The sequence below is a fragment of the Rhinolophus sinicus genome, linkage group LG09 (genome assembly GCF_036562045.2).
Source record: "Rhinolophus sinicus isolate RSC01 linkage group LG09, ASM3656204v1, whole genome shotgun sequence".
Classification (NCBI taxonomy): domain Eukaryota; kingdom Metazoa; phylum Chordata; class Mammalia; order Chiroptera; family Rhinolophidae; genus Rhinolophus; species Rhinolophus sinicus.
In genome coordinates, this window is record NC_133758.1 from 94,747,454 (window position 1) to 94,774,381 (window position 26,928).

Genomic DNA, 26,928 nt, shown 5'->3' on the forward strand with positions numbered 1-26,928 from the left:
GCAGAAATAGACTAGGAAAAGAAATCTCAATCATTTTCCATAATCTTTGATTTCAAACTTTTGTCTTCATCAAAATAACCTAATATTTCTTAATAAATACATAAATATGTTATACACATGAACTAAAAGATAAAATTAATGCTCATCAATGCAAAAATTTACTTGCTTAATATGGTAGTGATCCATTTAGAATTTATTTTGAAACAAATATAAAGGAATGTCTCTTCCAAAAATGTTTGACAATCACCCCTTAAATTCAATTTATAGGAGAAAAAGAAAGGCCCACTTAGAAATGAGAAACACTTCAAAGTTTATGCTATCTTTCAGAGTAAATACAGAAAGTAATTTAAAAGAAGACATGAGTAGTCATTTATGGACACAATAAGTTACACTTCCTAACATGAAGCATGAAGACATGATTCACAAGAACTAAGAACAGACATCTGTAAATTAGATGATTATAGCTGTTGTATGAAACAAAATTTCTTTTTCTAAAATGCAAAATGGAAAAAAAAAATTGAACTATACCAAATAGTAAGGAGGATAGACTAAATCAAGACAGTTAATAAAAAAAAAAAAAAAAAAAGCCTAAAACCTCTGGTAGAACTAGCAGTATTGTTCTCCTTTATAGGTATTACTTGAAATGAAATTTCTACTTATTTCCTCAGACCTAGCTTCCTTCACTTCTGCAAGTCACCACAGAGCATTTATTTGTGGGGGGCTGCACTGAAATAGGTGGAATAGGAGACATCATGTCCCAGAATGGCGAGGCAAGTTCAAGTCAACCATATTTCTGAATGCCTACCCATGCTGTGTGAGTAAAGGGGGAAAGACTCTGAGCATGGGGGTGTGAAGGAAGGATTCCAAGAAGAAATACTGTCACTCAAATTTTTAAAATAATAAGAGGGAAGGAAGCAAACACGAGAAACATGGTATTTCAGGTAGAAAAACCCACCAGAGGAAATACAGATATGTCAGGTAACATGGTGCATGCGTGGAAGGAACTACAGTAGTTCAGTATTACCAGAGGGCAAACTGCTCAGTGAGAATACTAGAGTAGGGATGATAACATTTAGCAAGATCCAGCCCAGACCAAGGCTTTATGATCTGACTAAGCTTTGTCCAGTGGGGGATGAGGAGCCTCTGTATGATTTTAAGGAAAGCAGCTTGGTAGATTTGCAATTAGCAAAATCTGTCACGGTGGCTATGATGGGGTCAAAACTGAACCAAAAAGAGAGACTGTTGCAAGGGATAGTTTAAGATGAATTCAAAAACTTTAAACTTCATGCCCTTGAATATTCCTGTCAAAACTTAGAGAAGCGATGCAGAGATAAAAACATAGCAGTTGGTACATGAGTAATACTTTATGTCATGAGACTTGATGAGCCAGAGAATATAGGTCTACTAAATAAATGTTTAACCGGTGTTGCAGGTAAAGGTACTAATTAATTGTGGTAAATAGATCATTTACAAATGAAAATTAAACCAAAGTTCAGGAAACTATGGCCCATGGGTCAAATCCAGCCCCTGTTTTTTGTAAATAATGTTTCACTGTAACACAGCCACACCCTTTTTAAAAAATCTTGTCTATGACTGCTTTTGCACTGTAACAGCAGAGTTAAATAATTGCAATAAAGACATTAATGACCTACAAAGCATAAAATATTTCCTATCTGGCTCTTCAAAAGAAAAATTCGCTAATCCCTAATATAAAGAAGTTATCTCATACAACCCAGCAACCCCTCTTTTGGATATCTACGCAAACAATCTAAAAACATTTATCCATAAAGATGTATGTATTCCTAAGTTCATTGCAGCATTATCCACCGTAGCCAAGACATGGCAACAACTGAAGTGTCCTTCGATAAATGATTAGATAAAGAAGATGTGGTATATATACACAATGGAATATTACTCTGCCATAAGAAAAGATGAAATACTGCCATTTGTAACAACATGGATGGATTATGAGATTATCATGCTAAGCGAAAGAAGTCAGAGAGAAAAAGTTAAGAACCATATGATTTCACTCATATGTGTGATATAAAACCGAAAGCAAAAAAGGGACAAAGAAACAAGCAAAAACACATAGACACAGATGGCAATTTAGGATAAGAGGGGTAAAAGGAGGCCAAATATATGGTGACTAAAGGAGAACTGACTCTGGATGGTGAACACACAACGTGATATATAGATGACGTATTATAGAATCATACACTTGAAACCTATATAATTTTACTAACCAATGTCACCCAAATAAATTTAATTTTAAAAAAGTTTCTCTGATCCAGGCAAATAAAATGACCTGAGTTATCGCTTGCAAAATGAAGAGCATTCTACTTACTGGTTTTTAAGATCCTTTTCTCCTCTAACAATTTGGTTTCTCTTACTTGAAAAGGGCAAGTATTGACATCCCTAATGAACATCATGTGGTAAAGTGAAATGAGCATGAGGCGTATTCTTAAACTGAGGATAATAACATCTATAATAATCAACTCTCAGGATTGCTCTGAGGATTAAATGAGATCATGTATTTTAAAGAAAAGAGTGCTGACTCATTATCTGAGACATTCAATAAGTATCTGTTATTATTAACATTAACATAATTATACTAAGGATATTCATTAGCAGGCCACATTTGATGGGGGGTGTCTGAGAATTATAAATGTAGTGGGAGTTCCATCTCCTATAAATTGGAAGAGCAAGAAATACAAGATCACAACTGGATTATTGTTAGTTAAACAAAAAAAACTCAGAACTCTGTCATTTCCACAAACATATTAAGTAAAAAAATAGAAATGTATAGTTTTCTCTCAAAAGACCTAGAAATGGAAATAGCACTCATAGTACTCAGAAGAGACACGCAGGTGACTGTAACCAGTGCTGTCATTCCCAATAAGAATTCTACAATAGCGATACCAGGATTATCTTGGCAATACTTGCTGCTTCCACCTTACCAAATACCAGTGAATCCAGTACCCCATCATGCAAGTAAAATAAGTATAAGCTTCAAAAACCCATAAAATAAAACCTCTGGTGCCTGGAAAATCAAATTATACTGTACTTTTCAAAAGTATCACACACAAATTTATTACCAACAGTGTTCAAGACAAAGCATGTTTGGATGAAGAAGCTTTTTGCACTGATTCCATCACCTTTCTGTACTTTCAATAAAAGAACAGTTCAAGTTTTCCAGAAAATTGCACAAGGAATCTAATTTTAGTTGGCTACAGATTTTTATCCTAAAGCAATAGTGCTTAGGCCTGGTAATATTCTTACCAACTTCCTATCCACTAATGTTTTTATACTTAACCATCTTCCTATCCGTTCATGTTTTGACTCATGAACAAGGGTTTATTTTTGTTTTTGTTTTTTATTTTATTTTATTTTTTCAGACTAGGAAGCATTAGTACAGAAAAAATTCATTGAAAAACACTAGATAAGACTTGGCAAAGGCACTGTATTATGAAAGATATATTTTTTAATTGTACCTAAACCTGGAATTCTATTAAAATTCCAACATTAAGGAGGCCTTGGAGGAGCGTGGCCTGCCTTTCCAAGAAGGCTTTAGGATAGAGTTTCTATAAGTACAAACAAACACACACACATACACACACACACCACACACACACACAAATACACACACCACACACATACACAAACATTCACATACAAATGAATTGAAAGCTTTTGAATGCAAGTGAAATCATTCCAATTATCTCTGCCAACAAATTTGGGATAATCATCTGCCTACTCAACCTTCAGAAACAAATCAAAACATAGCCTCTAACGTCCCCATCTGACTATCATCCATCCAGTCTCACAAGATACAAAATTAGAGGTTTTATTTCCTTTCTCTCATTAAATCAAGTGCCATTTTTCAGTGCTTCTATCTCTTGAATGTATCTTGATTCCAGCCATTTCTGACCATTCACTCTAAAACTACTATAGCCCCAGCCACCACCATTATTTCTTGGACGACTACACTAAGGTCCTAACTAAACCAAATGCTTCAAGGAATCTCTCTGATCTCTATCCTTTTCTCTGTGCAGCATCCAGAATGATGTTTAAATCGCAAATCTGATCACATCCATTTCTACTGGGTCATGCTGCTGTATAAAGTTCAAACTCCCAATGCCAATCTGGACCCAGACCTGCCTAATTCTGACCTCAACTCTCCCCAATGTGTAGTGCATTCTCTGTTTTAGATCCACTGGCTCTTTCCACTTCTGACCATTGTAATGTGTTAGCCTTTCTATATAGAACTGCTATTCCTCTTACTACCCATAGAACTGGACCCTACTCAGTCTTCCAAATTTCAGCTTTCTCTCCTATCCTTAAGAGATCTCTGCTGGTCCTCTAGCCCAAGCTAAATTGCCCCTTTCTCAAGCAGACCTAGTTACAGTTACCTTGGGGTGGTGGATAGAATAGACAGTGATCCGGGAGACCCCATGAAATCTCCGTCACGATTCACCGGCCAGGCTAACGCTGGTCATTTCATAATGAAGCTCGTATTATTGAGAATCTTCATTTTGGAAAAAAAGTTAAATAACATAAAATCCTTCCCTTACTTAAATGATCAAGATAAAACAATCTAGAAAATTAGCTTATATCCAAAGCCTCCTTCTTCTAAAGATGCAGTTTCAAACAAAAAAAGGATTAATTATTAAATAAGCTACATGTATGTCTAAATACCTGTCACATAGAGGTTCAAAATATGTGACATGAATCTATATTAAGAATCAGTTAGGTAATGAAGAGAAGAGCATAGTTCCCTAAAAGGTGCTAACTAGATAGCACCTAAAGTGATTTTAAAATGAAGTGGCAAGAAGAAGCGTTGGTGTGAGATCTAATGATTAAGGAATTATTTTCGGAAGATAGGACCCAGGCTAGATGTGGAAAGATAGGCTCCTTGGGAGAGGATTGGGGTGGGGTGGGGGAGATTAATCTTGCAACTGTTGTCAAAGAGAGAGAAAAAAAGAAGGAATGAAAAAGAGGAAGAGCTAGCCTCAACCTAGTAAAAACCAGATTTTAAAAAGAGGAAGATAAATAAGAAAGGCACACATACAAGACAAATAATAATAAAATAAAATAAATCTCATGAATCTTGTGATAAGGATTATAGAAAGGTCTCAAAAATGGCTCAAAAAAGAAATACCATTCCATCTAATTCCTATTTAATATGACTAGAATATGACTGAATTGTTCTGTTATATCCACACATAAAAGGCATGCAAAGTGGATCATAGCACAGTAAAAAGTCTTGACAACATGTTGCAATGGAGAATATATTTTTGGAAAGAGAAGCTACTTAGATGTCATCAAGAGCCTCCTACTCTGCTTCCAGGTAAAGATTCTGAACTAAGGTTCTTAGACATAAAAAACTTAGCCAGGTGAATAGACATTTGTTATTTGCAGACCTAGTACTTGTACCCTAACTAGACTCCAGGTTCAGCATCATTATAAAAAAGACCTCCCAAAACTCAAATCACAGTCTTTTTTCTATTCAACACTACCTTTCCAACAATATATTTTTCTCCATGAAGTAAAACCCTTTTCAATAGTATAAGCAAAGTCAGGCTTGGACTATTTATATTAATGTGTGTTCTATTAATGTGTTATTGATTATAGAAATATAACATTTAATTTTAAAATAATAAATGATATTAAAATATATTTGGTTCTATCTGTATATAAAATACCATAACACAATTAAGCTAAAGGCCATAACCATTATGTAAAATAGAATCCAGTGCACAAAAAAATCAGATGAGAGAAATTCCTAGGCCTATTTTTTTGATAAACTGAATGACCAAACCAATTGTTCAATTCCTTCTCTAGGACTAAAATTGATGTAAGCTGCCTAACAAAGATGGCTAGTTTCCTTTATTTTGCCGCTTATGCATTTCATGTTAAATTTTAGACACTGATTTACGAGGACAACACTGGCAAATAAATTCACAAACAATTTTGCTCATCAGACCAAGCTCAGTAAACTATTTAAAATAGGAAAATAAACAGTGATTCCAAATCCAGAGCTTAATCAAGAAAAAAATATTTATACAACCTAGAAAAAGTCTGCTGGAATTCATTCTATTCGCATATTCCTACAGAACATCACCCTATCTGAAAACAAATAACCTATATTCATGAAAAGAGAGAATACTAGGAAGGTGGGAATCATGTCTTCACACATCATCAGTTACTTGTCCTTCACAATTAACCTTAGGGGATTTCTATATCCCGTAAGACAAACTTTCCAGTAACCTTTAGCCATAAGGGAAGAACTCCAAGAAGTTAAAATAACAGTCAATTCTTTCTATTCAACACCTTCTGCAAGAATGACTTCATTCCTCATCTTTGTGTTAGCTATGAATCCCTTCATGACTGAAATTGCAAAACGGTTCTAAAGGTATTTTAAACCAGCATTTCTTTAGATTTTATTATTGATGTAAGCAGGAAATACCTGAGACTTATTATATTAGCAGGAAACAAATGAAAACATTTGTAGAATTTGTGGAAATGATTGCATCTCTACCACTGAAGCTGCGTACAACCATGAAAGAGAAAACTTGAATGTACTTGAAGTGAAAACATCACAAAAATTCAACATACAATAAATTATAATCTTCTGAAGGAAAAATCAAGGTATCCATAAAACTACAGTAGCAACATGGTTGAAATTGGAGTAGAGAGGGATTTGGACTTACTCTCAGGTCATTCATTGCCTATATAACACACACAGAAATCCATTCAAAAATATATACAAATAAAATAGGGACCAGAAATATATATATATGAAATACATATATATATATAATATATATATGAAATGTATATATGAAATACATATATACATATATATGTACATATATGTATACATGTGTATATATGTACATATATGTGTGTATATATGTGTATATATATATATACACACACACACACATATATGTATACATATATAGTAAAAAGTAACTAATATGGAGGCAGTGAGAATTACAATAGCCTGCTCTCTTTTGTTTGGTTTATAAGAACTTGTGCCTTAAAAACACATTGTCTTAGCTTAGTGATAACAGGGTTAATAGAAGGAAGCATACAGAACTAGTTAGGTAAGGTGACAAAGATACAAGTCTGGGATCTGTTAAGAAATTTAATAGGATCACAGATTTTTATAACTTAAATTCAATAAAGGCTCAATACCCTGTGAAGCTAAAGTAAGAAGTCATTAGCACTTAAAAGAAGGAATTTATGTTTTTCCAATTGTCATTTGTTCTTTATTAGGAAGACATATTAAATACATATATGTGTGTATATGTATATTTTTAATCTTTTTTCATCTTATTATTTAACACATTCATGAGAGCATAAAAATAACAAGTGTATTTGATACATTGCATATTGGATTGATTCTGTTCCTGGCTCTGCCATTGGTGAGCTGTGGAACCTTCTGGAAACAATTTACATCTCTGTGACAGTTTCCCCAGATGTGAAAATATCAAGTGTCAATGGATGGTGGTTTTCTATTTTTTTATTTGCTGACATGTTCAAATATTAAACATTTTGAAGTTTTTAAAGATCATATATTCTGATCTGTTATGTCAATAAACTACTTCCCAGTAACTAGAACTACATAAGGCACTTCTAAAGGTTTATTTATGCTTTCAAAGCATTAAAATTCCATACTACAATTTATGTTTTGCTAAAGTGAATTCATGGATTCCTATCTCTCATTAAGCACCAATAAAATTGTCTACATTGTCAGAGGAAGGTAGAGTTTTCGTATAATCATTCATATAATTACAGTAAAATTATTTTGCTGTAGCAAAGTGATAAACTAATGTAAAAGTAAAAAGTCTACTTCATATCTAGGTTGTGAACTTCTATTTAGATTTGTTGCGAATTTATTTCTGCTTTTAAAAATTAAACATTTGTTTGGTGCCTATTATATGAATCAGCTATGCTCACTGGAAAAAAAAAAAAAAAAAAGCTTTAAATAAGATTACACTGTCCATTATCTCATTTGATAGTAGTACCAAAGGATTTTTTGTGGAAATCCTGCCAGATGCAAATAAATTAGACTTTCTGTATCTGTGAAGGTAGTTTTTGATAGTTTTCCAACTGGTTATATATAATCTTGACTGGAAAACAGCTACAGTTAGTTTTATCTCCTGAAACTCTCTTCTCCATTGCTAGGGGGAAAATAAACAAACAAACAAACAAACAAACAAAATGAACAGCTCTCTGATCATTAATTTCTAAGTCAAGAACCCAGCCTACAATTCAGACTCTTAGCACTTTTGAGTCTTGTATAATTTAGGTAAAAGCCTAATGCTCTACTGGAGTGATTTTTGTATCAGAAATTTTATGAAATTACCTTTTACTATTTTCATGCGTTTAACATATTACTTTATTTTTCTAAACATTTGTTCATTATTTAAGTAGCAAACCAAAACATGTGCTAGAAGTAGAAAATAGAGAACCGACCATGTCCCACATTGATAGCTATCATATCAGATTATTCTAAAAAGAGCATCTAGATACTCCTCTTCAGAGTTGCAATCTGGAAAAGGTGCTAGCAGTACTAAATACCCCCTGGTAGCCACAAAGAAGAGAAGGTTAACAACAGTAACTTCCGTTAGCTGTCAGCTAAGGATAAAACATTTGGATCCATGATGACTTATACAACAGACTAAAGAGCATCAGAAATCACATCTGAAAAGGACTCTCTGACAGGATTTCTAATAATTTAACGTTACAAAAGAAAGCATTGGTTTTTAATGTTTATAGGGTTTTTTGTTAAAAGACACAGAAAGGGATCTAATTTTTTTTAATTCTTTTTTTTTTTTAACTTTTTAAAACAGCTTTATTGGGGGATAAGTGTTATACAAAAAGCGTCCTCTTAATGTATACAATTTGATGGATTTGAACACATGCATACACCATGAAAACAATCAAGGTGACATTTATCACTTCCAAAACAGACAAACAAACAAAGAAATAAATGTGGTATCCCCATATTTTTTTTTAATTCTTATATGCCACCAGTCTCAATCAAAAAAAGAAAAAAATGTTTGTTTGTTTTTTCAAGTAGGGGATATTCTCCTAATACAAGGTGTGCTTGTCATTAGAGTATTTGTTTCCAAAGACTCACAGTTCAATGACTGCATATGATAAGAAATGTCATCCCAACACACACACACAGTCATTAAGAAACAGAAGATTTACAACGTGACCCCATCCAACTATCTCTATCTATTCTAATGCTGACATCTACTTCAGCCCAAGTAGTCAACAATACCATGGTAATATGCTAACTAAAGCTCTTTCAAATTATCCAAACATCTAATCAACTCAGCAACACACTTTGAGATTTTAATGAAGAAAAAGAAATGAAATTGATTGCTAAGGTGAATTAAATTGTTTTCCAAATCTGTCTCATCAGCCAAACAATTGCAGTAATAAGGGCAAGCAGTAATAGAAATCATAGCAAGAGCATAAACTCAAGAATCCACAATGAAAAGTGTCTTCTGGGTTTGGGTGGATTTCCTCAGTTTGATGAAATTTGGTTAAATAGAAAATCTGAATTCCAAGAAATGAAACATAATTTGAAGAGACAAAGCTACCTTAATTCATTCACTTACTGAAATCACAACAACAGGGTACAAAATGGAAAGATCACTCTCTTTAAGCACATCCAGTAGTTTCTGGGTTTCTTCAAATTCATAGGCCCTAACCTGAAAGATCAGAAAAATAAAAGGAAGTGAAAAGAAGTTCTTAAATGATTTAAAATTTAATTCAAGGAGCAAAATGCAGAACTTTTAAATAATCATTCAAAATATTCATCAAACTCAATTTTTATTTTCATGCAATTTTAAAGGATAACCGTAAGTTTATACTTATTGAAATTTGAACGATTTATTAATTGAAACCTGTGTCATTTTATCTGCTTTATACCACATACAAGACATAAAATTGAAAATATTGTCTAAATAAATATCACTGTTTTCTCATTATGGGAATTAGTTATTAAAAATGTTATTTTCCTGTTTCAAAGGATAAAAAGTAAAATTTCCAAATACATATCAAATAACACAACTCATCTATCAGAATCTTAAATTCGAATATTTAAGAAACAAGAAAAATATGCTGTCTTCCACACTACATTTATACAGATTCTCTAGTGCTTTCAATCATTTGTATTTACTACTTACATTCACACAAACAAAATTATAGCATTGCTCTAAGATGATTTGTTGAAGATCTCTGCCAGTATGACCCAGAGCCCCAGATGTGACTTTTACATGCTAGAAGAAGAAAAAACAGAGGGGGAAAAAGAGTTTACAAATTAGCAGAAAGACCAAATCTGAATATAAAACAACTTTGTTACAAATGAGCACAAAATTGCTATAGGCTCGTAAAGCCAAGGACCACATATAAAAACAAAAAATTCAGGCTTAAATTTATGAAGCTACCAAGAAAGACATTTGAACTAGTCCTTGAATAATGACTATTATTTGAGCAAACAAACATATTAGGAAATTGTTTCAGATAAAGAAAAAATACATAGAAATGGCACAGGATATATTCAGGTATAGGTAAGGAGTCTGATTTTTCTTATATAAAGAATATATTGTAGAGAATGTTGGAATAAAATAAAACGGTTGGTCACACAGGGATTGTTGGAGGATTCTGTAAGCATACTGAATTACTACAGTTACAAAGAATAGTTTTAACAAAACCTGGAATGACTAGAAGCAGGGAAAGCAATAAGAAATTATCGTCATAATATAAGTGATAAAGAATTGAACTAGGGCAATGATAGTAAGAGAAGAGATGAAAAGACTAGATGTAATCCCAGACTAGATTTTGAAGGAATGGTACATACAGTACAAAAACTTACCCAATGAAATTTTTATTCCATATAGTTCAATATTCTAATTAATTCCTATTTTTTCTATTACAACAATATCAACAACTTAAATACTAAACAAAGGATCTGTTAAAATGATATCTCTGTTATATCAGTTCCATAGGAAGTCACATTTCAGTGGTTAATACTGGCATTCCATTTAGAATGCTTACATATAATTCTAAAATAAAATGCATGTTCCTTAGTAAAGTATCAATCTCTAAGAATAATACCTCTTCAGCAGAACTCAGCTTCAATTCTACATAATTTTGATGAAATATTTGAGAAAAGGAAGTAAAGGTTTTAAGGTCTTTGCTTTGCTATAGGAATCAGTTGACTCATAAATTTCAAGAATTTTATTTAGGTTTAAAGTTCTCATTGAGGACTAAGTTCAGAAAGAACATTATTTTCAAAAAAGAAAAAGTCCATAGTTGTCAGCCACATATTGACAATGAAATAGAGAAGAAATCAGTTTCCATTGTGCCACATCTAGAAACGACAGGGAGACAATTTGCCAGGGGGTTCTCACATATCCAAACATATTCAAAGGCATTAATAGCTAATTTACTCCAGATTGGGTTTTCAAGGATGTCCACAGCACCCAGACTTGCAAACAGATAGATCTCTTCCTGGTGCAAATTTACTTATGTTCCAGAAAGTAGAGACATCTCTCTCCCTTGGCTCAGATTTGCTTGGCATTCCTGAGCAATAAAGACAATGTCTCTTGTGAAAGGGAGGATGGGCTGGTTTACCAGCAGCTCCAGTGGAAGCCCAGTGCTTCCCAATATCAAGATTCTTCTCCAATGCACCCCACTGCTTGGCAACACCTAGCCCCAAATGCCTTTTCTTGTGGGACTTGCAATTCAGAACACCAGTGGTACACTGTTATTCTCCTTACTGCTTCTATTGTAGAACGTTGTCTTTTCTCTGACTCGGAAGTTTCATGTCTTTTGCCAATACTTAGGATATCAGCAGGTATTTTCGCATACACGTAGGTAATCTTCAGATCCTACCAAGTTTCTGACTTGATAGATATAAAATAAGATAACCACATCACCAGATCTTCAACAGATCATCCGAACTTCAACAAATGTGTGTTTAAGTGAATTCTGAATTTAAAAATATATATATAATTTTCTTTTACATGTACATAAATAAGGTCTATGATGAGAACATGAAGGATATTCTGATTTAGCTTTTTAAGTGTTAGAATTGATAAAATTCTTGAGAACAGGGTAGGGGATACTTGAGGACAGAAACTCATGTTTCTTCACACCATTAGCAAATGCTTGATAAATAGGTTTTTAAAACTTACCAGTTTTTTAAAAGAAAAAAAAAAAGTCCTCTTTCAATGATAAAAATTATACGTTCTTAAAATTAAAAAGAAACATGAAAGGCTTTTTTAAAGGGTTAAAAAAATTCACCCCAAAAGACCACTACTTAGAAATAATTACCCTGAACATTGGGTAAGTATCATTCCAACCATTCTTTATTAATAATATATGAAGTAAGCTGGTAGAACAAAAAGATGAAGGAACAAAAGCATTCATATATTTTATTAAAATGAGATCACGATATGCATGTCATTTTAATTAAATGATTTAATATTAGCAAAAGAACCAATATAGTAAAACTGAAGATGCTGCTAAATTTCAGATAATTCTTCACTTCTAGAGAGTTCAGTTAGTTTCTAAATGTTAAGAAAAAATATCGGGGATAGAATTAAGACTTTGGGCTTCTAATGGCAATGAATTTTATTTGTAAGCTAGTATTAACTGACTTCCTTCTATGAGAGAATAAAGCACATTTTAATTTCTACCCACAGTCTAGTTTTAGCCAATCATATTGTTTTTTACTCTGACAGCTTTATTAGGTTCATATCCTATAGTATATTCAAAATCCACATAATTTAGACAATCTATATTCCAGGAAATTGACTTCTTAACAAAAATCTCTCCTTTTCTAAATTCTTTACTTTAATTAACTTTATTTGATGAACTTCATCCATAAGTAGCTTTGTTTGTTTGTTTGTTTTTTTAATGAAAGCCTCGATACTTTCAGGTTCCTTGAGTTTTTGCTTTTATACTCAAAGAATCGCTAGCTAATCTGGGACTAAAAGTTTGGTTCACACTTTCCCTCATAAATCTGTAGTCAGTTCCACTATCTTCAAACATTGTGCACTATCCTGATGCTTTTGATACTCCATTTGTCGTTCACCCATTCTCCATTCATCATTTTATTGGGTCGATTTCAACATCACGTAGTTTTACCAAGAAGTTTTCATAGACATATATTTTCCTATTGTCTTTATAACTGATAATTTGACTGGTGGTAATATTCTTGGATTCCACTTTCATTTCCTCCAAAATTTATAGACACTGCTTCATTATATTTGCACAGTGAACACTGTAGATAAATTATCCTTGTTTCTATAAGTTTTGTTTTTGTGTTTTGCACATAGGTGCCTACCTGAAGAATTCTTTATATGGAAGTTCAAAATCCTAATCAGAATCAGAACAGGTTTAATTGTCAGTTGTTATTCCTCAGTTTTTTCCAGAAAATATGCCCTTTTAAGTCTTACAGAATCAATTTCTCATTTCAAGGAAATTTTCTTCCAGCTTCCAGAAGAATTTCTTGGCTTGTCTACTTGACATATACACATTACCTATGTGTCGGATGCCTTTAGTGTCATTCACTTCAATTCTCTGTTAGTTATTATTTAATTTTTACTTGGAATACACTGATTATTTATTTGGAATACACTTGGAATACAATGTGATTATTTCAAGTTTCTATGATAATAACCTGACTTTTGATGTCTTCTATTCCTAATGGACTGCTTAGTTCCATAAAACTATTGTTCTAGTCTTAATTTTGTTTCCTTAGCCATTCAAACACTATTAATCCCTTGCGATGCCACTGTGAGTTTTTACCCTTTCTTGAAGTCAGACTTTTACTGAGCCCTTCTGTAGAACCAAAAGGTATTAGAATATTTCGGGGGGGCTAAGGTGGAGCCTTGAGGTTTCTTTCAGATTTTTAAAATCTGACTTGTATGTGCTGTGATTACTTTTTACAATGAATCATAAAGCTATCTAATTATTTTTTGATAAGTTCGAGAGTTAAAAATGGTAGTTATTGGGATAGCTTACCCTGCCTCTGCTGAGGTACCACAGAGAATTGAGGAATTTGATCTGATTTTCCCTGGGTTTCACTTTAGTCCCTCAATTTGCTTCTCCCTAATTTAAAAATATAAGAATTATCTGGATTTAATAAATCACCTTTTGCCCTATAACACTGTCTTGAGGATCCATGGGTGGGGTTTAGAAGACACGATGAGCCAGGTCATCACCTTGCTTGTTTCTTGACTGTTACTGGTGAAATTGATACCTGAAGTTGAGTTGGGTCTCTTACCTTTGTTGGTTGTTGTTAGTAATTTTGTTTGCTTGATTTACTATTTGTGGTTTTTTGCTTGTTTGTTTGTTTTGTAAGCACTGAAGGAGGGAGATTTTGTAAATTATATTTACATGGTTGTCACAATCATTTTTAAATTTTTCAAGGAATTATTTTATTTTACCTGTTGTCTTAGTTCAGGCTACTGTAACAAAACACTACTGTTTGAATGACTTAAACAAACATGTCTGGAGCCTAGGAAGTCTAATACAAAGCACTGGTAGATTCAGTGTCTGGGGAGGGCATGCTTCCTTGTTCAAAGACAGCAGTCTTCTTGCTGTATCCTCACAGAAGAGGGAAGGGAGCCCTCAGGGGTCTCTTTTACATGAGCGCTAATCTCATTCATGAGGGCTCCATCCTAGTGACCTACTCATCTCCCAAAGGGTCTACTTTCTCATATTATCACTTTGCAGGTAGGATTGCAACATACAAATTGGGGGAGAGAACATATTCAGTCCATAGCACTTGTGTAGTGTACATTCTAAAAAAAAAAAAAAAAAGTAGACTATTCACTAAATATTAAGAGTATTTTAAGATTAGTATTTCTACAACAGAGCCTCATTTCAATTTTTTCAATTAGAATGTGCAATTTAATATAGATATACATACATATTACATGATTGTGTGTGTAATTACTATTAGATTAAATCTAAAATTGTGAATTTCTCATTAAAGTCATCGATAATGTACTTATATTCTATTCAAATCATAACCATCCAACTCCACTTTTCAACACAAATATTCTCAAACTCTAAGGCCATTTTCCTATATTGTCACTAACACTGGGCTCATTCTTGCCTGTGATGGCTTCAGCCATATTGACTTCAATCTATACTTGTTACCTTCTTAAAGCTAATATATGCAGGAGAGAGAGAGAGAGAAAGCACAGCGACTAGCTACAGTGTTAGTTATTGTTGTTATTATTAAAATATATTTGCTCTACTATTATGTGATAAATTAAACACTCCAATTAAAAGATTAAAGTTATTCGTCAACCAATGCCCACAGTGTAAAACAGAAAGGCATGCACAATGTTTTTACAAAAAGTATTAAATGTTAGCATATTTGTAACCCCTTTAAAAAAAAACACAGAAATGAACTTGCATTATTTTCTTCTTGAAATTGAGACTGTTAATAATTGTTTCCAGTTAAGCGTAATTCTTTTATTTGGTCACACTGCTCTGCTTTCCTCCCAACTGGAAAACAAACAATATTTTCCATGCCTGAATAAAGAAATTGAGATTTTTACCTAAATGTAGCAAAGGACTCTTTGACACCTTCAATAAACAAAGACTGCATTAGACAACGCTATTAGGTTGTTTATGAGAAAGCTCTACGGCATCATCTTATGCTGTCATTCCAATGTTTCCATACTCAAACACAACAAATGGAACAATCTGCTGGCTAGAACTCTGTGCTCTGTAAATATTTTGGTTCAAAGAACATTTAAACAAAATTTAAAACAACTTTCCAATGTGTTCAGTAAAATTAAAGGATACAAAAAATAAATAAATAAAATATGTTCCTTACATCATAAGAATTCAGAAAAGATTTACTATTAACTAAATGCAAACATCTGCATAGTCAACATACTATCTAAGGCAAGGATTTTAGGAAGGGAGATGAGTTGTCAAAAAATGTTTTCCATTTCAAGAGGAGCTAAGGCTTCACTAAGGCTAAAAGGCTTTGGTTCAACTCCCATGAGTCAGAGGTTTCAAAAATGTGTTTCTCTTTTTATGGATGGAACATGTTGGCTGGATCATCTCTAATTCTGAATCCAATTTTTCACCTCCCTCCCATTCAAACATGGCACTAATGTGGGTATAAACAAAGGAATCGGAGAGAGATGCACTTTCTTTCCACTCTGTAAACAACACTAAGAACTGAAAGTCTGGTGGTTACCCAGGGCTGGGGTGTGGGGAAAATGGGGAGACCTTGGTCCAAGGGTACAAAGTTTCAGTCACGCAAGATGAATACATTTTGGAGATCTAAGGTACAGCATGGTAACTGTAATTAGCAACAGTGCATTGTATACTTGAAATTTACTAAGAAAGTAGATCTTAAGTGCTCAAAAAAGAAAAAAAGGAAGAAAGGGGTAACTATATGAAGTGATGGATGAGTTAATTAGCCTGACTGTGGTGATTATTTCAAAGTATATATGTATATCAAAATACCGAGTTGTATACCTTAAATATATACAATTCTTATTTGTCAATTATACCTCAACAATGCTAGGGGGAAAGTCTTTCTATATTGCAAACCCAGATTTTTGAAGGGAATCTTCTGTAACTACGACTGCTGCCAACTGAAGGTTGGGATTGGGCCGTCAGCTCATTAGTCACTGTCTTTATCAGTTGAGTTGTCTCTGGCCTGTGGGTGCTGTGTCTGGACCTTCAGCCAGAGGGCAACAATCCAGAGCCTCTCCATCTTCATTTTCAGTAAACTTAACCTGAAATACACTATCCTCAAATTTTGAGTTGCCAATTAAAATTTACGTCCTAATTATTTTTAGACTTTCGTGGAGATTTTGTCCACCTATCATTGAGCATTTACTATATTATTGTTATTTTTATATTTGTTTTTACAATCAGCTTTAAAGCTCCTTTTTGTAGCTAACAGCACAGCCTCGGGAGTCAAGCTCCCTGGGTTTAAATCTAGCTCTGCAATAAACTTGCTGTGTGACTGTGGGTCAATTACTTAAGCCCTGTGGCTCAGTTTACTCATCAGTAAAAGAAATGCTTCAGAATTGATAGGAAGATTAGTTAAATTAATATGTGAGATTTAAGAATTAACGTTTCCAGGAATTCTTCCCTATAGGTTGGCCTCTTAGAAAGCTTGAGTGAAAAATGCAACACGTATAAGGCAATGAATCTTGGTAGAGTGTTGAGGGGATAAATGAATCCTGTTACTACTGTTCTGCCATGTTCTTTTCTATAAGATATGCATCTCTAACCATGAGCACTGAGTAGGTAGATCATACGAGTGGCCTTCTGCTTCCTAAGCTGCAACCACCAGACTCAGGCCCTCTTCTGTTGGACATACCAAAGAAAGTCTTGATATTCTCCCAATCCTAAATTCTGGGTAGGCAGAATAGCACTAGAAGAAAGGTTCTACCATGGCGCACTGGGGTTGAATCCCAGTCCTTTATCACAAGGGAAGGGCTGGTGCTTCCTTAATTGTGTAGCTCAAAAGCCACACTGCCAAGATTGGAGTCGAATATTCAGCCTTGAAGAACCATTTGCAATGCTACATAATACACTGGATGCTTCTGTTCCCGAGAACACGGGCTTTCCCAAGAATCCGTGTTCTAGAAAATCTAAAGCGTAGTGTGAGTGCTGTCAGGGCATTCATCTTTGTTTGCCTGAATATATGTAAAGCACTAACAACCAGCCTTTCACATTTTGCTACATTGAATGCTTGCTATTATCATTCCACTCACTTTCATTTAACTTCCACTTTTAAATGACATTTTAGCACATCACCACATTTCCCCATTATCCCTTTGCATTTTATACCTGCTTTTACTGAGGCTTTACCAGTTGTCAGAATCTGTGCTAAATATTTTAAACAATTGTCTTACAGAAATCACATAGCATACGTATCCATATACCGTGTTTCCCCAAAAATAAGACCTAGCCGGACAATCAGCTCTAATGCGTCTTTTGGAGCAAAAATTAATATAAGACCCGGTCTTATTTTACTATAATATAAGACCAGGTCTTATGTAATAATATAATATAATAATAATATAATATAATAATGTAGCATAATGTAATATAATATAATATAATATAATACTGGGTATTGTATTAATTTTCACTCCAAAAGACGCATTAGTGCTAATTGTCCGGCTAAGTCTTATTTTTGGGGAAACACGGTGTTATCATGTTTCCCTCATGTTATGGATTTCAACTGAAGTTGAAATAACCTGTGTGAGTCCTACAGCCAGTAGGAGCAGTACTCAGACTAAGGTCTGTTGGACCCCTAGGTCCACATACTTAACCTCTAAAGTACAGTGCGTGTTAGTTCACTCCAGGTGACTATTATGTCATCATGGAAATCTCAAAACCTTTATTCAGAGGCTGAGGAGAAATACCTCCTCTGGGGAAAATCATTTAAGTACTAAAAAGTAGAAAACGTTGAAACCATATAATTTCACTCATATGTGGGATATAAAACTGAAAGTAACAAACGAACAAGACAAACAAACAAAAACTCATAGACAACAGTTGAGTGGTTACCAGAGGATAAAAGAGGAGGGAGGGTGGCCAAAGGGGGTAAAGGGGGTCAACTATATGGTGATGGAAGGAGAACTGACTCTGGGTGGGGAACACACAATGCAATATATAGATGATGCATTATAGAATTGTACACTTGAAACCTCTATAATTTTACTAACCAATGTTACCCAATAAATTTATTTAAAAACAATACAAAATAAATTAAAAGTTTAATTGCTGCCATACACAACCCACTAACTCAGATCATTTTTCTGGGACAGGAAAGAAAGTATCTTAGAAAGGTCCTCCAATTCAGATTCTCAGATTAGATCCTGGAAAAGAGGAAAGTGCTCTGAACCACTGCACTCAATACATGCCAAGCAGCTGGGGATGGATGCAGGAGTGATAACTGGAGTAAAACTGTCTTAAGAAAACTGCGCCTTTGTGCATCCCTCTCTCACACTGTTAAAATTCCCTTTGAAGGCCAATTATTGTTCTGATGCAAAACTAAAAGGATTGTGGAATGGGAAATACAGGCTCTAATCCTAACAAACCTGAGAGCTATCACAAAAAATCAAGGCTCCTATCTTATCACACAAAATTATACATCCAAAACTCGACGGTGTCTAAACATAAAACAAAGCTATCAAATGTACATCTGCTCAACGTTATTTTTTCCATTGAGTTTGACCACAGAATGGTATACTACTTATAACTAACGGACAATATTGTAGCAAATAAAAAACGAACTGGAAGTAGCTAGTATAAATCATGCTGGCAGGCATATTTTGTAAATATTATCCATTTTGTCATTTTGTGACGGGATATGTTAAAAAGGTATATGCAGCATTTTGACCTCTTTATGTTTCTTATAATGCATAAAACATTTGAAAGCTGAGAATGCTCAAGCTAACATAAACAAATCTTATCTGTCTTAATTAAAAAAAAAAAAAGTAACAAAGAGTATCCTATCCACTGATAGATTAGTTTCATTCATTCCACCAGTAAATATTTATTGAGGGCTGTGAGCCAGGCACCAGATTGTACACTGAAACTCTAGCAACAAACTAACCAAAGTTGCTGTCCTCATGAAGCTTACATCATACTGGAGAAAGGGAAAAAAGCTTACACCTGTGTTTCTCCAATTTCAATATGCATAAGAATCTCTAGGAATCTCATTAAAAATACAGATTGTTGATTCCATTAGATGTGGGGTGGGGTCTAAGAATTTGCATTTCTAACAGGCTACCAGTTGATATTGTTATAACTAGTCCATGGATCACACTTTGAAACAGTAGGAGCTTAATTTGAATCCATGTTCATCTAAAAGTCCTCTTTCATTTTCAATAGCTATATTTACTCCGTGTAGCAATCAGAAGATAATTTTAACCTTGACTGTACCCCAGCTACTACCTTTCCGAGTCATCTTAAATAAATTACCTATATCTTTATTAAATCAATATGGCAAACATAAGTGACAAAATTAAAGAACTAATTCCTTCAACTTTTTTTCCCCTCAAACTCTTGCCAAATTTATAACATAATCTAATTTACATTTACAAAATTTTAACTTTTTCTAAGTATTACAGACACTGTCCAGATGTATATGTAAGTATAGTTAGAGTCTGTTTTCCACATACATATGCCCTAATAAAGTATGCACAAGTAAACTGTATTCTAGGCAAAATTTCATTAATTTGAAATTACTAATTAGGATCCATAGCAATAAATAATGTTTTCAGTCACTTTTATAGATGATTTAAATAGTTTACTACAGAGCATAGTTTATTACATTTACCTATGCATTTATTAGAAATTACAAACATAATATACATAGGTTTACCCCTCCCCCCCCACAAGCCATTGTAAAATTGGAGTTTGCATGACATGAAATAGGTTATATTAGCAGTTCTCAACTGTGGGCAACATTGTCCTTAGGAGAAATGCAGCAATGTCAGGAGACATTTTCAGTTGTCACAAGTAGGTTGGGGAAGTACTACTGGCGCCCGGTGGGTAGAGGACAGAGATATTGTTAAATACTCCATAATGCACAGGTCAGCCTCCAGAACAAATAAATGATCTGCACCAAAATGTCAACACCATAGCTATTGCAAAATACTGGGTTAGAGGGAGAGTTTTCTAGTCTTTTTGCCTTCAGAATTTAATTAGGAATAAATAACTAACACCGTAAACAGTGATGTTCTAGCAACTGTAAAGCCTTCGTATAGTCGGCATCCTTTTTACAAGAGGAATTCCAACACTGTATTTTATCAGACAAATGTTTTAATGTAACATTTAAATGACATGGTACCACAAACATGACAAAAGTGTTCAAAATGGCTAGATGAGGTATCTCACAAATAGAGTCTCAGCTCAATAAACTCCATCTGCTACCTAGTTTTTATACTGTCTCTAATTTTAAATTAAATAGGAAATAAACAAGAAGAAAACTAAAATCAGCTATAAACATGGAAGAGTTCTTTCACATGTAATCACAAAGAAACTATGTACTATATTAACTAAAAGAATATTTGGTACCCCTCCAATACTCATACTATCCATATACGGCCATTTTAATTCTTCAAACCCTACATAGTAAGCAAACCATTTTTCATTAATGCATTTTCCTCTCAAATAATAAATATAATTGCTATATTTACATATGGAATAAAATTTGTCTCATACAACTTTCCATTAGGAGTTACATATTAGTAACCTATTAAATATACATTATTTAGCCTGTAAGTCCAAAATGCATTGAAATATTAAAGATAAATTACATCTTGAGCAAAACACACACACAAAAAAAAAATCCTTAATCATGTGACTTATTTCAGAAGTGTGTGAACATGTATATACAACTCAGGATGTTTTTTAAGTAGTACATTTCTAGGTGATATAGCAAAGTAGATTCATATCTTGATATAGAATCTTATTACACATTCTAAAGAATAACCCTTACAATGTTGCTTATGGGCCTATTTCTTCATCCCACTGCAATATCCTCTGCAGATCTGATTTTTCCCTTACTGTCACTCTCTGTCTCCTTTCCTGCCAGAAGGCTGCTGGCCACCAGCTTATCACTGTTGCTCATTCCAGTTCATCTAATCTCTGCAACATCTGCTATTTCCCCTTCCCTTCCCTCTCTTTGTGAAAAGTTTTCTTCTGGTTGGGAAATTAATTAGAACTTCCTGGATATACTTTGTGTTCTAAGCGTCTCAACTGCTCACATGATTGATGGACGCCCAGCAGCTACCCCTTTATCTCCAGAAACATATCTGGCTGATGTCCAGGTGTAGAGGTATTCCAGAAGCTTTCTTATTCATCATCCTATCACCATTAACCACAACTATTTATCTGGCTCCCAGCACATGTGCAGGGGATCAATGATAAAAGAGATGGTGACAGAGATGTGCCTAAGAATAAATAACAATAAAATCATGTGCAGAACGACACCACAGTTGATGAGTAGTTTAGGAACTCCAAGAACCAGAAAAATGGGAACGACTTCAGGGAAAGAGTACTTTTAAACTAAGCCCTAAATGAAACATAAAACTAACTGACAAGTAGGGATGACATGCTATCAAGCAAAATACTGAGTAACAAAGAATGAGAAAACTACATAATTTCAAGGGATGAGGAAGAGAATAGGTGGGACCACAACAGAGATAATATTGTGAGTGAAAGGTTCAGTACAGATTTTAAAAGATCTGAAATAATTAGTCAAGTTGTATAGACTTTGTTTGCCTTACATGCAGTGAACAGTCATTGAGGCTATACAGTACCAATGCAAGAGAAAGAGATCTTTAAGCAGACAAGTACTTATAGGTTCTGGAAATAAGTTTTCAAGTAACAAGAAGCCATGGATAATTTTTACTGACCACAACATCAAAGGGGTATATTTGGTTCAGTTTCCCCAGAACAACCAAAACCCTGAAGCCATTATTTAGCAAAAGCCACCAGAACATAGAATAATCTACTTTTTGGTCTTATAGAGTTATACAGCATGCAAATAGTTGTAATGAAATGTATCTTCAAATTCAATTATTAGAGGAAACATATTAATTAATAAGTATAAAATGATATTGTAAAACATGTTTCCTATATTCGGAACCAAAAAAAATTAATAAGAGGATGTGAAATCACAGTGAATAAGCTCTAAAACTGTATCTTAATTTTCATAGCATAAGAAAATTAGTATATACATATTAATCAAAATCAACTGTTGAAGGTCAAAAACTATAATCTACATGCCAAAGAACAATTCTTTCAGCTTTTTATAAGAATTTTCTTTCTAAACAGACTTACCATGTGTGCAAAATCAATTAATTTCCTGAATTAGAAGATAAAACCCGATTTTGAGCAATACATGCCCAAATCTAGGGCATGTATTTTATTTGTTTTTAACTCGGCTTAACAGTTGTCTAGAACTTGTGAACAAAGACCTTATTCCTAAATGGACTAAGATGTTGAATATCGTTTTTACAAATTAGCCAGCTGGTTCCTTTAGGAAGAGTAACAGTTCAATATATCACTGTGTCTCAAAGATACACACAGATACAAAAGGTGAAGATGCAAGCTCTGACAATTAAGTTCATGAACTTGTTGCTACGATGTTATTAAACTTTTTTTTCATATCAGAGGGATCATTCATTATGAATTTGTACCAAGTGGACAAACAGTTAACCAAGTTTACTATTTGGAACTGATAAAAAGGCTGTGTGAAAAAGTTAGAGGACCTGAACTTTTCACCAACAATTCATGGCTCTTGCATCACGACAATACACCAGCTCACACAGCACTGTCTGTGAGGGAGTTTTTAGCCAGTAAACAAACAATAGTATAGGAACACCCTCCCTACTTATCTTATCTGGCCCCCAATGACTTCTTTCTTTACCTGAAGATAAAGGAAATATTAAAAGGAAGACATTTTGATGACATTCAGGACATCAAAGGTAATACGATGACAGCTCTGATGGCCATTCCAGAAAAGAGTTCCAAAGTTGCTTTGAAGGGTAGACTGGGCACTGGCATTGGTGTATAGCTTCCCAAGGGGAGTATTTCAAAGGTGACCATAGTGATATTCAGCAATGAGGTATGTAGCACTTTTTCTAGGACGAGTTGACAAACTTAATTGTCTGACATCATATGTTGAGTATATAAAGAAATAGTGGAGGAAGTGTCCTTTAGGGAGGGTTATCCTTACTCCCTCATTAATAATCATATTCTAAAATCATGACAAGCAATTATAACTATAAACTCTTAATTTTATTAAATACAGCATGAACATAATTAATACCATCTCAAGCAACTAGGTGGCCCAATAATTTTGAACCTTTTTTTCACCTCTGGAAAACTGATCAGGAAATCTGGCAAACATCCCAAATAAATAGAATGGATTTAATTGTATGGTCTTCACGTAGTTTCTGTCATCTTGTACATACAACAAGACCACATACCCTAACTGAATTAATTGTGTTGGGATTGTTCAGAATCAAAGGTTCAATAGGAGCGTTTACAGTGCTATTTTGGTTATTACATTGTACTTTACAGTGTTCAGCTTCAAAACATAAAAAAATAATAATTCTATATCTCTAAACTAAAATATTGTTATGTGTCAAAATAAGCATAAAATGACCCTATTTTGAATGGGTCTTACAATGCTGTGATGACTTAATTTGTTCTGCATCTTTTACTTCTGCTTTTCTTCTTACTTCATTTGCTACTTTTGATGCTTTGTTTGACTAATATGTCATAGACCAAATTTAGTTAGGTCTATAAGAAAAGGCAGAGATCCGTACACTGGACACAACTTTGAGACCTTTAGGAAAAATAAACTCGGTATCACAGGCAGCCCAACAAAACCAGAGCAAGCCTTACACCCAGGAAAACAAATGATTTTCAGACATCTCCTGCTTGTCCTTCATGGTTACACAAGACAATAACTAAATTATGTGCTCCAGGAAACAGGAAGGAGTGAATAAACAAAATACATTAAAAGCCCCTATAGTCCCTGTTTGTTCAGAATAGAGATCAGCATTCTTTAGGAGCTCCTTTTATTGTATTATACGAATGAAAATTGGGTTGAAGACATATGTGTTTTAGGGGTAATATGATATCTGAAAACATTTAAATGCTACATGTCTTCTTCCATATAATATTACGTTTAAGAAGCAGTAGCCAACCTAATCTTTTTATAGATGTAAATTGGATCAAGTCATCATTTCCAGCTAAAGTTTTCTATCAGTTAATTTTGCTCTTAGAACAAAATATAAGTAATAATAGTAGCAGTGGTTGTGGTAGTAGTTTTATAGCATACAAGGAGGCATCTAGGCCTGCCCCATCTCTATCCCTGTCTTCTGCCACTCTACCTCCATTGCAATCACTTCACTCCAACCACAGAAGTCTTATTTAAGCCACCATGAATGAAGGTCTTTATGTGCTTTTCACACACTGTTCCATCTGGATTTCTTTAAATAGTCAACTCCTGATTATCCTTTTAGGCTTAACTAAATAGAACATCTGCCAAAAGATTATAGCTCACTACTCTTCACTCCTAATTTATATCATTTTCCAGGGCTCTCCTTACATAAGCATAGATTTATTTTTCCTTGGAATAGTTAACACCATTTGTAATTAAACATATTTTTGTATTTCTTTACTGTTCTATCACCAACTTAACAGTATGTTTCTTGAGGACAGAGAACTATACTTACTTAGTTTATCTCCCTATGTCCAGTGACTAAATCTTGATAGGCATGTGTTATTTGGTAAATAAATTAGTGAATTAAGGAACTAATGAAAAACTGCTCACATCTTCCTATTTATGAATTCCTTACTACTCTCAGCACAGTATGTAGCATAAACTATTCTTCAGCATTTGTTGAGAGTTGGGAAGAAGTAGGCATGGTGTCCTCCACCACTGTCTACTCAGGAAACTTCTATCTCCAAAGTACGTAGGTTCTGTGAAATACTTCAAACTCCTTAAGAAATCAAAGAAGGAATGTAACACGTCTGATAACAAATGCCTGAAATTTAAGTATGAGTATGAAATTTAAGATACGTGCACGGGTATACAAGGTGGAGGGGTGTCTCTTACCCAGTGAGTTCCTTATTTTACTTTTTAACGACTACTTCCACGTATGTGGTGTGTGTCATTACATTAGAGTTGAGAAATTCAGTTCACCCCTCAGGTATATCTCAAAATCCAGCAAAGCATACCCAATCTCTTCCTTTAGTTTCAATGGGGAACATTTTTTCTTTTCATGCCAGTGAAACAATCCTCCCATTGTGTGGTGAGCAGCTCCACACCCACACTGATCTGCCCTACAGGTGCCTGGATTTCAATAGCAGTGACTTCATCCTTTTTATATGTTATTTTCCAAGTGAGACAAAAGCTCTAAGACAAAAATATTAGATAATGAGGCATTTTGTGTTTGTAAGTTATGGCCTAAAAAATTTCACACGATAAAGTTGCCCTTATAAGAGGAGAGAAAAATCATATAAAACTAAATAACATGGATTTTTAGGAAAAACAAAAACCTCTCAACTATGCACAGAAACCTAAAAATTATACACAAAATCCTGCAAAAGAACCTGAGAAAGGAGGCCAACAACACAAAAGTGTGGTCGGTAAAATAAGATGTTATAAAATCCACAGGATGAGATTTCTTCTAGAAAAAAGTATTAGACAAGAGTCAAGTCCTGCAATGAATCAAGGGAAAGACTGATAAATGTCTTGTGGATTGTGCATAGGGAGGTCACGGAGGACCTTGCTCAGAGCAGTTCCTGTGGAAGCTTAAAATAGAAGTCAGATTGCAACGGACTGAGGAATGAGAAGGTCAATTATTCTAAAGAAATGTGGCTTCAGAGTAACCTTGGATTAAGAGGGAATTGTTTATTTGTTTTGTTTTAATTAATGAACAGAATTGTAATATGTTGTAATGTTTATGGGAGTAGGGGATGCGGAGGGAGGGGAAATAGTCTAAATAAGATGGCTACACATACAAGTTTCCTTAGAGATTCAGTACCAGGAAGATTGGTACATCCCCTACGAGAGTATATAATCCCACTGTGAAGTCGAAAACAAGACCATATCTAAGAGTGGAGGAAAAGATGGTAGGGTTAGACCACTGGCTCTCGACTGAAGGTTATTTTGCCCTTCTTCAGGCAATACTTAGCAATGTCTGGAAACATTTTTTGGTTGCTTCAAGTAGGGGCTGGGAGTAACACTGGCATCTGGTGGGTAGAGACCAGGGATGCTGCTGAACAGTGTAAATGCACAGGACAGGCTCTCACAACAAAGAATCATCTAACCCAAACACCAGTAGTGCCGAAGTTAACAGACTC

At 34.2% G+C, this 26,928-nt stretch overlaps 1 protein-coding gene across 2 annotated transcripts in view; it reads right to left on the reverse strand.

Moving 5' to 3' along the window:
- CRPPA (CDP-L-ribitol pyrophosphorylase A) overlaps positions 1-26,928 on the reverse strand; it is a 215,473-nt gene that overhangs the window by 101,200 nt on the left and 87,345 nt on the right. The window contains exons 7-8 of one of the 2 annotated variants that reach the window (XM_019727133.2): positions 10,212-10,304; positions 9,642-9,734 (exon numbers count right to left, since the gene is read on the reverse strand). The exons of the other annotated variant lie outside the window; for it this stretch is intronic. Of the exons in view, the coding sequence (XP_019582692.2) occupies positions 9,642-9,734; positions 10,212-10,304 (186 nt within the window). The remainder of the gene's footprint in view (positions 1-9,641; positions 9,735-10,211; positions 10,305-26,928) is intronic. 2 annotated transcript variants of the gene reach the window in all.